At 48.3% G+C, this 14331-nt stretch overlaps 2 protein-coding genes across 2 annotated transcripts; one reads left to right on the top strand and one right to left on the bottom strand.

The window, feature by feature from the left end:
* Positions 1-147: 147 nt before the first annotated feature.
* WHR1 (winged helix repair factor 1) lies at positions 148-12100 on the bottom strand. The gene is made up of 7 exons (XM_017970983.4): positions 11604-12100; positions 11336-11472; positions 2593-2688; positions 2062-2201; positions 1034-1131; positions 781-928; positions 148-587 (listed from the first exon to the last, which is right to left on the bottom strand). Exons 1-7 carry the CDS (start codon positions 11926-11928, stop codon positions 542-544), a joined length of 990 nt encoding a protein of 329 aa, XP_017826472.1. The 5' UTR covers positions 11929-12100; the 3' UTR covers positions 148-541.
* Positions 11867-14306, top strand: DXO (decapping exoribonuclease). Its single transcript, XM_002746370.6, has 7 exons — positions 11867-12198; positions 12445-12806; positions 12974-13209; positions 13294-13513; positions 13641-13776; positions 13916-14010; positions 14095-14306. Exons 1-7 carry the CDS (start codon positions 12103-12105, stop codon positions 14240-14242), a joined length of 1293 nt encoding a protein of 430 aa, XP_002746416.2. The 5' UTR covers positions 11867-12102; the 3' UTR covers positions 14243-14306.
* The last annotated feature ends 25 nt before the right edge of the window (positions 14307-14331 follow it).

The raw sequence follows: 14331 nt of genomic DNA, 5'->3' as shown, positions 1-14331 counted from the left end.
ACTCCACAGGGAGAATGGCCTGAATGTCAAAGTGAACCCCTAACCCCTTTCCTCTCTGAACAACAAGGCAAAACTGAGACTTCACCTGTACCCCTAAGCAAGGCACGCAAACACACACGTCACAGAGAATAAAGGGCATGCAGAAACTATCACAGCAGAGGTACTTTATTTGGCAATTTTAGCATGACATGTAGGGAAAAGAACCCTGCCCTCCTTCACCTCCCCAGAAATCCCAACTTTCTATTTCAAGACAGAGTAATAACAGCACCATTTTACATGAAAGGGAACAGCCACAGCCTCGGCACCATTTCTGGTTCCGCTTTCCATGGAAGGGCAGAGAAGCATTGCTCAAGCCCCACCACTGGGTCGGAGCCCAGGCAAACAGCAGCAGTCACATCTGACCCTTTACACAGACAAGAGCCCAACATTCATCCTGGCTCCCAAGCCTTCCCAAGGTGACCCTGTCTCAGCCACCATCATGCAGCTCTTCCAGTCCCCTCCCGGCCCACTCTGAGGAGCTGAGCAGTGATAAGCAGAATCTTCATGTCTCTGGCAGGCGGAGGAGGGTTCCAGAAGTGGTAGAAATGCTGTGCAAGAGAAAGACAAGGCTGGAGCCAGGTGCCTAGGCCCAAGTTGACAGGGGAACATAGCACTTGGGAAGGGATGCTCCCGGGTTCCAGAGAGCCACTGGCCTTTACTAGGGAATTAAGGGTGAGCTGGGAGGAAATCCAACCTTGGGTCATTGCTCTGTCATCTGCCAGAGGCCAGAGAAAGACTCACCAGTCCACTAGCTGGGCCCCAATGAGGTCGTGCACATGGTAGGTGAGGCCAAGCCGCACCATGGCAGGCGTGCGCCGGCCCAGGAGCTCTGATAGGAGCAGCTCCCGGTACTTGGCCTTCCGGACCATGCCGAGGACAGCCTGGCGCCCTGGAGGAGAAGTAGCACAGGAGAGGGGAAAGGTGAGTAAGGCCTAGAGGCCTGAGGAGCTACCAAAAGGTAAGGGGCTACAGGCTTCAGCTGCAGATGGGTTACCTTTAACAAAGTACTTGATGAATCTCCCAGCTCCAGGCACAGCTAGCCACCAGCTCCCAGCATCTCGGACGGTGAGGACTCCAGCATTCACCAGATGCCTGAGGGCAGTGGGAAGCCAGCAGAGATGAGACCTGGGCTCTGAGAACCATCTCTCCTCCTCATCCATTAATGTTTACACAAGTCTCCAGAAACATGGGCAACCATACAAGAGAGACTGGAGAACAAAACCCCGACCTGAGGCGGTTCTCTGCTCACAGCAGCTGCCTCAGTGGTGCAGTTGCTTGTTCCGGGCCCCTGGCCTGGACTGCCCTCCCTCCATTCTTTCTTTTCCTGTTGCTATTACTTGTTCATTTAAATAGCTTCTCTTCCCTGAGCACATGTCCTGACACACACTCAGTCTTAGGACCGAGGAGAGAAATCAAGGTCTTCCACGCTGTGCTCCTGCCACCGCCTCCCGGCCCACAGTAAAGTCCCGGGAGGGGACTGGCGGCAGAGAATGCCATGGCTCCCACCACATCTCCCTGAGAGTGTGTCTGCCCATGTGAGACCAGTGCTACAGTTCTTCAAATGCTTCCACTTATTCTATGGGTTACAACGTAGGAGGCCTGAGACAGATACAGCCTCTGAAAATGATTTTATTTAGCTCCTGCCCAGTTGTTTCTTAGCTTTGGGGGTTTTATGTTTTAATGTGAATGTTTAGGGGTATCCCAACTCCTACCATTCACTATCCTCTTAGTCCCAGTATGATTTACCTCAAGTGTTCATGGTTCCTGCCAGGCCCCTGTGTGCTTTTGATAAGCCACCCAGAACTGAACTCTATTCCAGGGCTCTTTCTAAGGCCCCAGGTGAGACAGGCCTCCTCTCTTGTAGGGAGGAATACAAACTTGGGCCATTTTATTAAAAAGAAGAATCAGCTTTTTGACAGCTTTTTTGGCAGGTTCATCAAGAAAACACAGGACAGGCTGGATGAACTGGAGGGAGGCAGGGAGGCGCCAGATGCCTGACTTTGTTGGTTCCACAAGTCTCACGTGATTTCTGAGTCCCTGAAGCCAAAGGTCTGTGTCATTTGGTCCTGCTGGAAACTAAGGTCCCCACAGGCCGGAAGTACTGAAGCTAGAAATTTCTGCACTGCCCCAGCATACGGTCGGCCATCACAGGCCTTGAGGACCTAGAAGCAGAGATGAGAGACATGGTCCGTCGCCACCCTCACTCTCTACCAACCTCCACCCCCAAGATAGCATTTCTCTTCCTGCCTTCCCTCTTACTCAGACCTTCCACCTCTCATACCTTTCTTCCTCCTCTTCCTCCTACTCCTTCTTCTCCTCCCCCTCCTCTCCCATCTCCCTCCCCACTCTTCCCTCTCTCACTCCTCCCTCTCTCACTCCTCCCTCTTTCCCTCCTGTCTCTCTCCCTCACTACTTACCAGGGCCCTGTGCCCTCTCCATGGGATGTGGGGGCAGGGAAATTCTTTCTTTTGTTTTTATTTCTGTTTCCCAACTTCCCTGTCTCCCCCAACCCGGGCCCTGCCCCTGGCATCCCTGACACACACAGTCACATACTCTGGTCCTGTAGTCCTCAGTGAAGATAATTCCATGGGCATCCAAGTCGAAGCCCAGCTGGACGATTCTGATCTCCCCCTGCTCTTGAAGCTCCTTCTGTCTCCATAGAGAAGGAAGTAAAAAGAGGGGTGTCAGGGTAAGATGCTCTGCTATACTCTGGACACTCTCAGGCAGGGAAATTTTGTCTGCCAATATTGGGGCATTTTCTCTTAGTAAAGGAAAAACTGTGTGGGAAGGTAATCAGGCAAATGACCAAGTTGCCTTTTCCAACTAGCTACCCACCCTCTCATTCACCTGCCTTATCAATGGTCTGTTAAACAGTCAATATAATTTTCTAAGACCAGGCACTAAGATAAAATAGTGATTAAAACGCAGGCTCTGACTTCAAAACATTAGCAATCTAAATCCTGGGTGGGATAAGGTGGGGAGGAGTATGGGATTCAATGTTTAAAATAAATAAAAATAAACAAGGACTTCTGTTTACCAGAATATAGTAAGAACTAATCCACCTGTTGAAAATTAACTAAAATGTTGGATAAAATGTTATTTAAAAATGTTTAAGACCAGGCACGGTGGCTCATGCGTGTAATCCAGCATTTTGGGAGGCTTCGGTAGCAGGATCAATTGAGGACAGGAGTTCTAGACCAGTCTGGGCAACACAGTGAGACCCCCATCTCTATAAAAAATGTAAAAATGTAGCCAGGTGTGGTGGCACAGACCTGTAGTCTTAGCTACTTGGGAGACTGAGGCAAGAGGATCAGTTGACCCAGGCTGTAGTAAGTTATGATGGCACCTGGGCAACAGAGACCCTGTCTCTTAAAGAAAAATTGTTTGGACACTAAAGAGCTCACAAGATAACAGGAATTATCACTAATACAACATCTACATAGGCCAGATATGGTGGCTCACGCCTGTAATCCCAGCACTTTGGGAGGCTGAGGTGGGTAGTCACCTCAGGTCAGGAGTTCACAATCAACCTGACCAATATGGGAAAACCCTGCCTCTACTAAAAATTCAAATATGAGCCAGACGTGGTGGTGTGCACCTATAGGCCCAGCTACTTGAGAGGCTAAGACAGGAGAATTGCTTGAACCCGGAAAGTTGCTGTGAGCCGAGATCATGCCACTACACTCCAGCCTGGGTGACAGAGTGAAACTCCATCTCAACAATAACAACAACAACAAAAGTAACTGGGGCCAGGCACAGTGGCTCGTGCCTGTAATCCCAGAACTTTGGGAGGCCACGAAGGGTGGATCACTTGAGGTCAAAAGTTCAAGACCAGCCTAGCTAACATGATGAAACCCAGTCTCTATCAAAACTACAAAAATTAGCCTGGCCAACATGGTGAAACTCTGTCTCTATTAAAATACAAAAAAACTAGCTGGGCATGGTGGTGGGCACCTGTAGTCCCAGCTACTCAGGAAGCTGAGGCAGGAGAGTCATTGGAACCTGGGAGATGGAAGTTGCAGTGGGCCAATGTCGCATCATTGAACTCCAGCCTAGGTGACAAGAGGGAAACTCCATCTCACAAAAAACAAAAACAAACCAACAAACAAATATAAAAATTAGCCAGGCATGGTGGCAGGTGCCTGTAATCCCAGCTACCCAGGAGGCTGAGGCAGGAGAATCACTTGAACTCAGGAGGTGGAGGTTGCAGTAAGCCAAGATCATGCCGCTGTATTCCATCTTGGGTGACAGCGTGAGATCTTGTCTCAAAAAAAAAGGAATTGGAACATGAAGGGCATTTATCAATAAAGGCAAATCTGCCCAGAACATTTTCAAAAATAACTGGGTGCACAAGGAAACAAAACCCAAAGAGACAATAAAAACAAACCCCAAAAGACAAGCAATAGTGGAATTATCAAAACGACTATTTAAAAAAAAAGACCAGCACTCTGGGAGGCCAAGGCAGATGGACCATTTCAGGTCAGGAGTTCAAGACCAGCTGGCTAACATGGTAAAAACCCATCCCTATTAAAAATACAAAATTAGCCAGGTGTGATGGTACATGCCTGTAATCCCAGCTACTCAGGAGGCTGAGGCAGGAGAATTGCTTGAACCCAGGAAGCAGAGGTTACAGTGAGCCAAGATCATGCCATTGTATCTCAAAAAAAAAAAGTAAAACTATGCCCATAATGTAAAAGGCAAGATGGAAAAATCTTAGAAGGGTCTGGTGAGGTGGCTCACACCTGTAATCCCAGTACTCTGGGAGGCCAAGATAGGTGTATCACGAGGTCAGGAGTTCAAGACCAGTCTGGCCAAGATGGTGAAAACCCATCTCTACCAAAAATACAAAAATTAGCCAGGCAGGGCAGTGTGTGCCTGTAATCTTAGCTACTCAGGAAGCTGAGGCAGGAGAATCGCTTGAACCTGGGAGGTAGAGGTTGCAGTGAGCCAAGATCATGCCACTGCACTCCAGCCTGAGTGGCAGAGCAAGACTCTGTCAAAAAAAAAAAAAAAAAAGATATTTAAAAATGATTAATAATGAAAATATAGGTCAGGCGTGGTAGCTCATGCCTGTAATCCCACGGTGGTTTATGCCTATAATCCCAGCACTTTGGGAGGCCCCAAGTGGATCACCTGATGTCAGGAGTTCAAGACCAGCCTGGCCAACATGGTGAAACCCTGTCTCTACTAAAAATACAAAAATTAGCTAGCTGTGGTGGCGCATGCCTGTAGTCCCAGCTACTCAGGATGCTGAGGCAGGAGAATCACTTGAACCTGGGAGGCAGAGGTTGCAGTCAGCCAAGACTGCATCACTGCACTGCAGCCTGGACAACAGAGCCAGACTCCATATCAATAATAATAATAACAATAACAATGAAAATATATACCAAAATTTGTGTGTGAGAGAGAGATACATATATAACTACTTAGAAGGGAAACTACAGCCTTACATGCATATACTAAAAAAGAAGGGATGAAAATTAATAGGAAAAATAAAGTAAAATAAACCCCAAAGGAGAAAAAGCAGAAAAACATGCAAAGAAAGCAACAAAGCCAAAGGTTGATTCTTTAAAAGAATAAGCCACTCACTGGTGAAACTGACAAGAGAAAGGATAGGAGGAACCAGAAAAAGCACAGATAGCCAACAGAAAGAATGAAGAATGCTGGGTGCAGTGGCTCATGCCTGTAATCCTGGCACTTTGGGAGACAGGAGCAGGAGGATCACTTAAGGCCAAAAGTTCAAGGCCAGCCAGGGCAACATAGTGGGATTTCATCTCTAAACAAACAAACAGACAAAAAGTTAGCCAGGCATGGTGGCATATGCCTATAGTCCTAGCTTCCTAGCTACTGAGGAGGCTGAGGTGGGAGGATTGCTAGAACCCAGAAGCTCAAGGCTGCAGTGAGCATGACTGTACCACTACACTCCAGCCTGAATAACATAGCAAGACCCTATCTCTTAAAAAAAAAAAAAAGGAAAGAAAGAAAAATGGGTCATCACTACAGATCCAACAGATAACACAATTACAAACTTTATGCCAATAAACTTAAAAATTTTTAATGAAATTGACAAATTCCCTGAAAAACAGAATTTGTTTCACTAACATGGAAAATTGGGATATATTCATAAACTGAAAATCTATGAAAATCAATTAACTATACCTACATATAACTTGGAAAAATCTCAAAAATATTCAATTTACAAACATATAAATAAATACAGTATTTTAGTCTATTCCTGCTGCTGTGACAAAATGAGTTTGGGTACTTTATAAAGAAAATAAATTTCTCTCTCACAGTTCTGAAGACTGGAAGTCCAAGATCAAGGCACCAGTAGTTTCAGTGCCTACTGAGAACCCAGTCTCTGCTTCTAAGATGTCTTTTTATTGCGTCCTCTGAAGAGGATGAACACTGTATCCTCATATGATGGAAGGAACAGGCAGCTCTCTGAAGCCTCTTTTACTACTTTCGGTTTTTTTTGGAGACAGTCTTGCTCTGTAGCCCAGGCTGGAGTGCAGTGGTGTAATCTCAGTTTACTGCAACCTCTGCCTCCCAGGTTCAAGTGATTCTCCTGCCTCAGCATCCTGAGTACCTGGGATTACAGATGCATGCCATCACAACTGGCTGATTTTTGTATTTTTAGTAGAGACAGAGTTTCACCATGTTGGCCAGGCTGGTCTCAAACTCCTGACCTCAGGTGACCTGCCCACCTCAGCCTCCCAAAGTGCTGGGATTACAGGCATGAGCCACCATGCCTGGCTTTATTTATTTATTTGAGATGGAGTCCCACTCTGTTGCCCAGGCTGTAATGCAGTGGTACCATCTCAGCTGATGGCCACCTCCGTCTCCCAGGTTCAAGCGATTCTCGTCTCAGCCTCCTGAGTAGCTGGAATTATAGGCGCCCACCACCACGTCTGGCTAATTTTTGTATTTTTGGTAGAGACAAGGTTTCACCATATTGGCCAGGCTGGTCTTGAACTCCTGGCCTCAGGTGATCCACCTGCCTCAGCCTCCCAAACTACTGGGATTACAGACGGAAGCCACCTCACCCAGCCTGACGCCTCTTTTGTAAGGGCATTAATCCATTCACAAGGGCAGAGCCTTCATCACTTAATCACTTCACATAGGCCTCACCTCTTAATACTATCACATTGCATATTAGATTCCAACAGATGAATTTTGGAGGGACACACATCCAAACCATGGCATTCTGTCCTTGGTGCCCCCAAATTTATTTCCTTCTCACATGCAAAATACATTCATACCATCCTAATAGCTCCCAAAGTCTTAACTTGTTCCAGCACCTCTTCAAAAGTCTGAAGCCCTGAGTCCACTCTAAATATCATCTAAATCAGATATGTGACACTCAAAGATATATTTCATCCTGAGACAAACTGCTCTCCAGCTGTGCACCTGGAAAATCAAACAAGTTATGTGCTTCTAAAATTCATATGTTGGGGCCAGGCACGGTGGCTCATGCCTATAATCCTAGAACTTTGGGATGCTGAGGTGGGAGGATCACCTGAGTCTGGGAGGTCAATGCTGCAGTGAGCTGAGTGCACCACTGCACTCCAGCCTCCAGACAGTGAGAGATCCTGCCTCAAAAAAAAAAAAAAAAAAAAAAATGGGGCCTTGGGGAGGTGATTAGGCCATGGGAGCTGTACTCTCTTGAACAGTCGTTATAAAAGAGGCTTCAGGCTGGGCACAGTGACTCATGCCTGTAATCACAACACTTTGGGAGGCCAAGGAGGACGGATCACCTGAGGTCAGAAGTTCGAGACTAGCCTGGCCAGCATGGCAAAACCCCATCTCTACTGAAAATACAAAAATTAGACAGGCATGGTGGCAGGAACGTGCAATGCCAGCTACTGAGAATCGCTTGAACCCAGGAGGCAGAGGTTGCAGTGAGCCAAGGTTGTGGCATTGCACTCCAGCCTGGGCGAGAGAGCAAGACTCTGTCTAAAAAAAAAAGCTTCGGGGACTGCCTGGCCTTTCTCTCTCTTCTGCCATGTGAGGACATAGCAACACAGTAACATTTTGGAAGCAAAGAGCCAGTCTTCACCAAACACTGAATCTACTGGTGTCTGATCTTGGGTTTTCCAGCCTTTAAAACATGAAATAAATTGTTGTTTATAAATTACTCAATCTCAGAAATTTTGTTATAGCAGCATGAATGGAGTGTAAGACATACAGTATGATTTCATTTATGTGAAGTTTAAAAATGGGTAAAATTAAGCCATGTTGTTTACACACATAAGTGGTATAAAGAAAACCAAGGGGGCTGGGCACTGTGGCTCATGCCTGTAATCCCACCACTTTGGGAGGCCAAGATGGCCAGGAGTTCAAGATGAGCCTGGCCAGCAATGATGAAACCCCACCTCTACTAAAAATACAAAAATTAGCCAGGTATGCATTTGTAGTCCCAGCTTCTTGGGAGGCTGAGACAGAAGAATCACTTGAACCCGGAAGGGGGAGATTGAAGTGAGCTGAGATCACACCACTGGACTCCAGCCTGGGTGACAGGGCGAGAATCCATCTCAAAAAACAAAAGAGAATGAGAACTAAGGGAACAATTACCATAGCAGTCATCTCCCAGGAACATTCTGATCAGAGATGTTTTGATCAGAGAATATACATGTGATACTGGCCATGTTCTATAATTTGACCTAGGCAGTGGCTAGATGGGTATCTGCTTTATAAACATTATTTAAATTACGTATGTTTGTATTTTCATTCTGCAATTTTCAAAGGTTTTTAAAAATAAAAGCTAACACCAATATATTAAAAACAAATACTCTTTAAGGAGTGGTTCCATCTAGCATGCTTCCTAAAACGAGCCTTAGTGAGGAAGCCTAGCTCTCTCTTCCTTTTCTTCCCTCTTTTCTTGACAGATCACTATTAAACTTCTACCTGCTAAATGCAGATTTCAGTTCGGGGTTTTTTTGTTGTTGTTTTCATTTTTTTTTCTTTTTCTTTTCTTTCTTTCTTTTTTCTTTTATTCTTGTTTTTTTATCTTTTTTTTTTTTTTTTTTTTTTTTTTTGAGATGGAGTTTTGCTCTTGTTGCCCAGGCTGGATTGCAATGGTGTGATCTCAGCTCACCGCAACCTCCACCTTCCTAGTTCAAGGGATTCTCCTGCCTCAGCCTCCTGAGTAGCTGTGATTACAGGTATGCACCACCACACCCAGCTAATTTGTATTTTTAGTACAAATTACAACATGGTTTCTCCATGTTGGTCAGGCTAGTCTCAAACTCCTGACCTCAAGTGATCTGCCTACCTTGGCCTCCCAAAGTGCTGGGATTACAGGCATGAGCCATCATGCCCAGCCTCATTTTCATTTTTTTAGAGACAGGGTCTTACTCTGTCACCCAGGCTGGAGTGCAGTCATGCATCATAGCTCACTGCAGCCTCAAACTCCTGGGCTCAAGCAATCCTTCTGCCTCAACTTCCCAAATAGCTAGAATTACAGGTGCACACTACCATGCTCAGCTAAGAATTTTTGTGTTTTATTTTATTTATTTAATAGAGATGGGGGGGTCTCACTTTGTTGCTCAGGCTGGTCTCAAACTTTTGGTTTCAAGCTATCCTCCTGCCTCAGCCTCCCAAAGTGATGGGATTACAGGTATGAGCCACCACACTCAGCTTAGATTTCAGTTTACGTTTTACTTTACCTCTTCCCTCTTCTTAGACATGGGGCACTGGCTTGAATCACAGGTTGTAATACTGCCAACTACTTCACTTTCTCAAAATTTTCTTTACTTTCACAATAGTCCTCTTCCTGGGTTACTTTTTTTTTTTTTTTTTTGAGACAAGGTCTAGCTCTGTCACCCGGGCTGGGGTGCAGTGGTACTATCTCAGCTCACTACAACATCCGCCTCCCCAGCTCAAGCAGTACTCCCACCTCAGGCTCCCCAGTAGTTCTACAGGCATGTAACACCATGCCTGGCTAATTTTTGTATTTTTTGTAGAGATGGGGTTTTGTCATGTTGCCCATGCTGGTCTTGAATTCATGAACTCAAAAGATTCACCTAGGCATCCCAAAGTGCTGGGATTACAGGTGTGAGCCACTGTGCCAGCCTCTGGGTTCCTCTTAACTTAGGCAATTTTCTCTGCCTCTGTCATATATTCCTCTTCTTCTGCTTTCCCTTTTCATCAGTGGATCTCAAATTTTAAGGCACACTTAAAAAGTCCTTGAGACAGTTCAAAAATGTAGATTCCCAAATCTACCAAGAGATCGTAATTCATTAACCTTGGATGAGTCCCAGGAACCTATATGCTTTTAATAAGCAACCCATGTAATTTTAACACAGGCAATAACTGAGGTCATACATTCAGTAACACTGCCTTAAATGATAGTGTTTCCGAGGATTATGGATTTGACCCTATTATCTTCCACTCTAAATCTGGAGTCCTTAACCACAGACCTTGGAGGATTAGTGAAATATATCTCCCTTAACTGTACATATACTCTGTGTATATGTGACATGCATGCATTTTTCTGAAGAGATAGCCACAGCTTTTATCACCTTTTAACGCTTATATAAAGGTTAGAAATCACTCCTCTACCCACGCTTCCTACTGAATCTCACCCACATACACAGAATTAACCACTTGCTATTCACACCTCCATGACTTGTTCTACATCACTGGCCCAGAATTCTCTCCAACTCTCATATCTAACTGCCTAATAATTTTTGTCTTTGGAGGCTCCACATGCACCATCAACTCAACTTGTACAAAATTAAACACATCATCTGCACTCCAACAACTAAATGTGCTCCTAATATCACCAGACACACAGTCATCTGGAAAGTCTGAGTTGTCCTCGACTCCTCCCTCTTCCTCACTCTCCTCTCCCTCCCTGCTGCACTGACCTAGTTTAGGCCTTCACTTCTCAAATGCAGTATCTTCTTAGCTGACCCCTCTGCCTCATCCACTAACTCCAATACACCATTCCCTCTCCTCTATGACATTCTCTACAAGCTCATCGCCTCAGTGTAAGATGGAAACCACACTGATGTACAAGGCCTGTCGAACTGCACTCCTAAGGGGAAACCATGCCCCATGACTCGGTTTCCCCAAAACCCTCGTTCTTCTACCTCCCAGATTTGAAATGCCCTGTACTCTCTGCGGGCCTTTTAACAGGGTCTGTAGCGTTCTCTGTGGCACCCCAGTGCCTGGCACAGTTCCCTCCCCTGAAAGGCCTAAAGCTTGCTGAACGGCTGACGGAGTGATTGAGTGACAGGAAAATTTAGGAGTTAGGAAAGGGGCCTCCGGCCGTCGCACCGATGCCCCTCACCAGCTGCCGGTCGGCCACGGTCCTGTCAGGCACTAGGCTGTACACCTGGCTTCTCAGCACGATGGGCGGCAGCGCGTCCTCAAACAGGCCTCGCGGGAACAGCTGCATGAGCTCTGAGACAGCCGCGCGCGCCGACCCTGGGCAGAGAAACCGGGTCACTGACAGGGAACTGGGGCAGGGACGCTGTTCTCACAAAACTCTCGGCCACCGGAAGCGAGGCCCCGCCCAGCTGGGGTCTTTAGCCCCGCCCCGGGGTTGCCATGGTTACCTCGCTCTCCCCGCAGAGGATCCGATTCCACAGGCCCTCGTTTCTGCCGCCTCTTAAGTCCACTGGTCTCCGAGACCAGGCGATGCCTCTTCCGGCTCATATCCCGGGATTTTATGATACCGGGGAAGAGGTAGAGGTAGAGGGAAGATAACCGGATAATAGGGTCTTCCGGCGCAGAGCAGTGACGTACGGCTTCCCCGGGCGTCCCTTCCAGTAGACCAGGTGACACAGCGTATGTACCAAGACGTGATGACGAAAGGGGCGTCAACTTGTCACCCCTCAGGCCCGTGCTGGAAGGGGCCCTTGCCGACGCAGATACCAGCATCACCTCCGCCGGGCCGGGCCCCACGCCTACAGCGGATTGGGTCCCTCCAAGAGCACGCACTCCCTGGGACTCGTGTGCGGCGTGGAGGGGCGCCGGTGACCACGTTAGGATCAACCTCTTGAGGGAAGCTCATACCTCCCCCGCCCCGCCAAGGGTTTACCCGCCTGTCGCTGAATGATTGCATCATCGAAAGCAGAAAAACCACTTTTGCATCCTTCGGCCTCTGTGACGTCAGAGCTCTACAGAGGTGCAAGTTGCGCGGGCATTGAGGTAACCAAATTCTTGATCTGAGCGCAGACGTCCTTCCTAACCTCACTGCAGGAGAACCTGAAGGGAGGGTGGGTAAAGGACAAGGAAAGAGGCAGGATGAGAGCTTGGCCTAGGTGCCGTCTGGGAGGCCTGCATGTTTCACGGCCGGAGCCTTGCGATCAGGTGGTTCGCTTAGTCCTAAACCACATTCACCCTTCTCCAGGCCTCCTCTGTAAAATGGAAATTCTTTCCCCCTGCCTCCCGTAGGACTTCATGGAGCCCAGGGGGACCAAGAGAGAAGTTGGGAAGACAGAGGTAGCTGAGCCTCGGAACAAACTACCCCGTCCAGCACCTTCTCTGCCAACAGACCCTGCCCTCTACTCTGGGCCCTTTCCTTTCTACCGGCGCCCTTCGGAACTGGGCTGCTTCTCCCTGGATGCTCAACGCCAGTACCATGGAGATGCCCGAGCCCTACGCTACTACAGCCCACCCCCCACCAATGGTCCAGGCCCCAACTTTGACCTCAGAGACGGATACCCGGATCGATACCAGCCCCGGGACGAGGAGGTCCAAGAAAGGCTGGACCACCTGCTGTGCTGGCTTCTGGAACACCGAGGCCAGTTGGAGGGGTGAGCAAAGCATAGCGGGCAGTAGATCTGGAGACATGCACCTACCCTCTAAAATTAGGAGCCAAAGCTGGGGTGAGAATGACTCCTTAGAAAAAAACAGGCTATTCTTGGGAGGGAGCATCTCACTAATGCTTGAGTCAGACCGTCAGACTGTAACTCTCTCTCAGGGGTCCAGGCTGGCTGGCAGGGGCCATAGTGACTTGGCGGGGGCACCTGACAAAATTGCTGACGACACCGTATGAGCAGCAGGAGGGCTGGCAGCTGGCAGCCTCCCGGTTCCAGGGAACACTATACCTGAGTGAGGTGGAGACACCGGCCGCTCGGGCTCAGAGGCTTGCTCGCCCGCTGCTCCTCCGGGAGCTTATGTACATGGGATACAAATTTGAGCAGTACATGTGTGCAGGTGAGTTGCCCCTGCTTCATAGCCCCTTTCCCCTTCCCAGAGATTGAGAGACCCCACCCTGCTGCTGCTTCTCTCCTTACGCAGACAAACCTGGAAGCTCCCCAGACCCCTCTGGGGAGGTTAACACCAACGTGGCCTTCTGCTCTGTGCTACGCAGCCGCCTGGGAAGCCACCCTCTGCTCTTCTCAGGGGAGGTAGACTGCACAGACCCCCAGGCCCCATCCACACAGCCCCCCACCTGCTATGTGGAACTCAAGACCTCCAAGGAGATGCACAGCCCTGGCCAATGGAGGAGCTTCTACAGGTTCAGGATAGGGGTCGGCAGGGCGAAAGCCTAGACTTGAAGGCTGGGAAAGGGACTTGGGGAGGAGGGTGAAGGCAGAATGGATGGTAGACAAGGGGCGCCACTGACCCCTTGCTTTTCCTGACAGACACAAGCTTCTGAAATGGTGGGCTCAGTCATTCCTCCCAGGGGTCCCGAATGTTGTTGCTGGCTTCCGTAACCCAGAAGGTTTTGTCTCTTCTCTCAAGACCTTTCCTACCATGGAGATGTTTGAATATGTTAGGGTAAGGGAATGGTGTTGTAGCTCCCATCGTATCCCCAAACACCAAGACCACAGGTCTAATGTCCAGGGCAGCAGCCTGTCTTCCCCTCCTCCTACCACCCCAACTGCCAGTCTTATGCCTCCTCTTCTGCCTGTTCCAGAATGACCGTGATGGCTGGAATCCCTCTGTGTGCATGAACTTCTGTGCTGCCTTCCTTAGCTTTGCCCAGAGCACAGTTGTCCATGATGACCCCAGGTAAGGCATTCAGCTCTGTTCCTCCCCTGTGGATCCCAGGATCCAGCCTCCAGCCCTTAATTGATGCCTCCATCTGCCCCCCAGACTTGTTCACCTCTTCTCTTGGGAGCCTGGCGGCCCAGTCACTGTGTCTGTACACCGAGATGCACCCTATGCCTTCCTGCCCATATGGTATGTGGAAGCCATGACTCAGGACCTCCCATCACCCCCCAAGACTCCCTCCCCCAAATAGTGATACTTTAGAGGGGGGCAGTGATATCTCTGTGCAGGTAATAAAGCATATTTCTAAGAGGTTCCCCAGCTATGTCTTCTTAGCTGAGT

This window comes from Callithrix jacchus, chromosome 4 (assembly GCF_049354715.1).
Source record: "Callithrix jacchus isolate 240 chromosome 4, calJac240_pri, whole genome shotgun sequence".
Classification (NCBI taxonomy): Eukaryota; Metazoa; Chordata; class Mammalia; order Primates; family Cebidae; genus Callithrix; species Callithrix jacchus.
Note: the sequence above shows the minus strand (reverse complement) of the source record. Positions and strands in the feature narration are given on the sequence as shown.

Coding starts and splice junctions, on each gene's coding strand:
- DXO (XM_002746370.6), top strand. CDS start 12,103: ATGATTGCATCATCGAAAGCAGAAAAACCACTTTTGCATCCTTCGGCC. Junction 12,199..12,444: donor CAAGTTGCGCGGGCATTGAG/GTAACCAAATTC, acceptor TGCCTCCCGTAG/GACTTCATGGAGCCCAGGGG. Junction 14,011..14,094: donor GTTGTCCATGATGACCCCAG/GTAAGGCATTCA, acceptor TCTGCCCCCCAG/ACTTGTTCACCTCTTCTCTT.
- WHR1 (XM_017970983.4), bottom strand. CDS start 11,928: ATGCTGGTATCTGCGTCGGCAAGGGCCCCTTCCAGCACGGGCCTGAGG. Junction 11,473..11,603: donor TCCTCTGCGGGGAGAGCGAG/GTAACCATGGCA, acceptor TTCTCTGCCCAG/GGTCGGCGCGCGCGGCTGTC. Junction 1,132..2,061: donor TTCAGGGACTCAGAAATCAC/GTGAGACTTGTG, acceptor CACTGCCCTCAG/GCATCTGGTGAATGCTGGAG.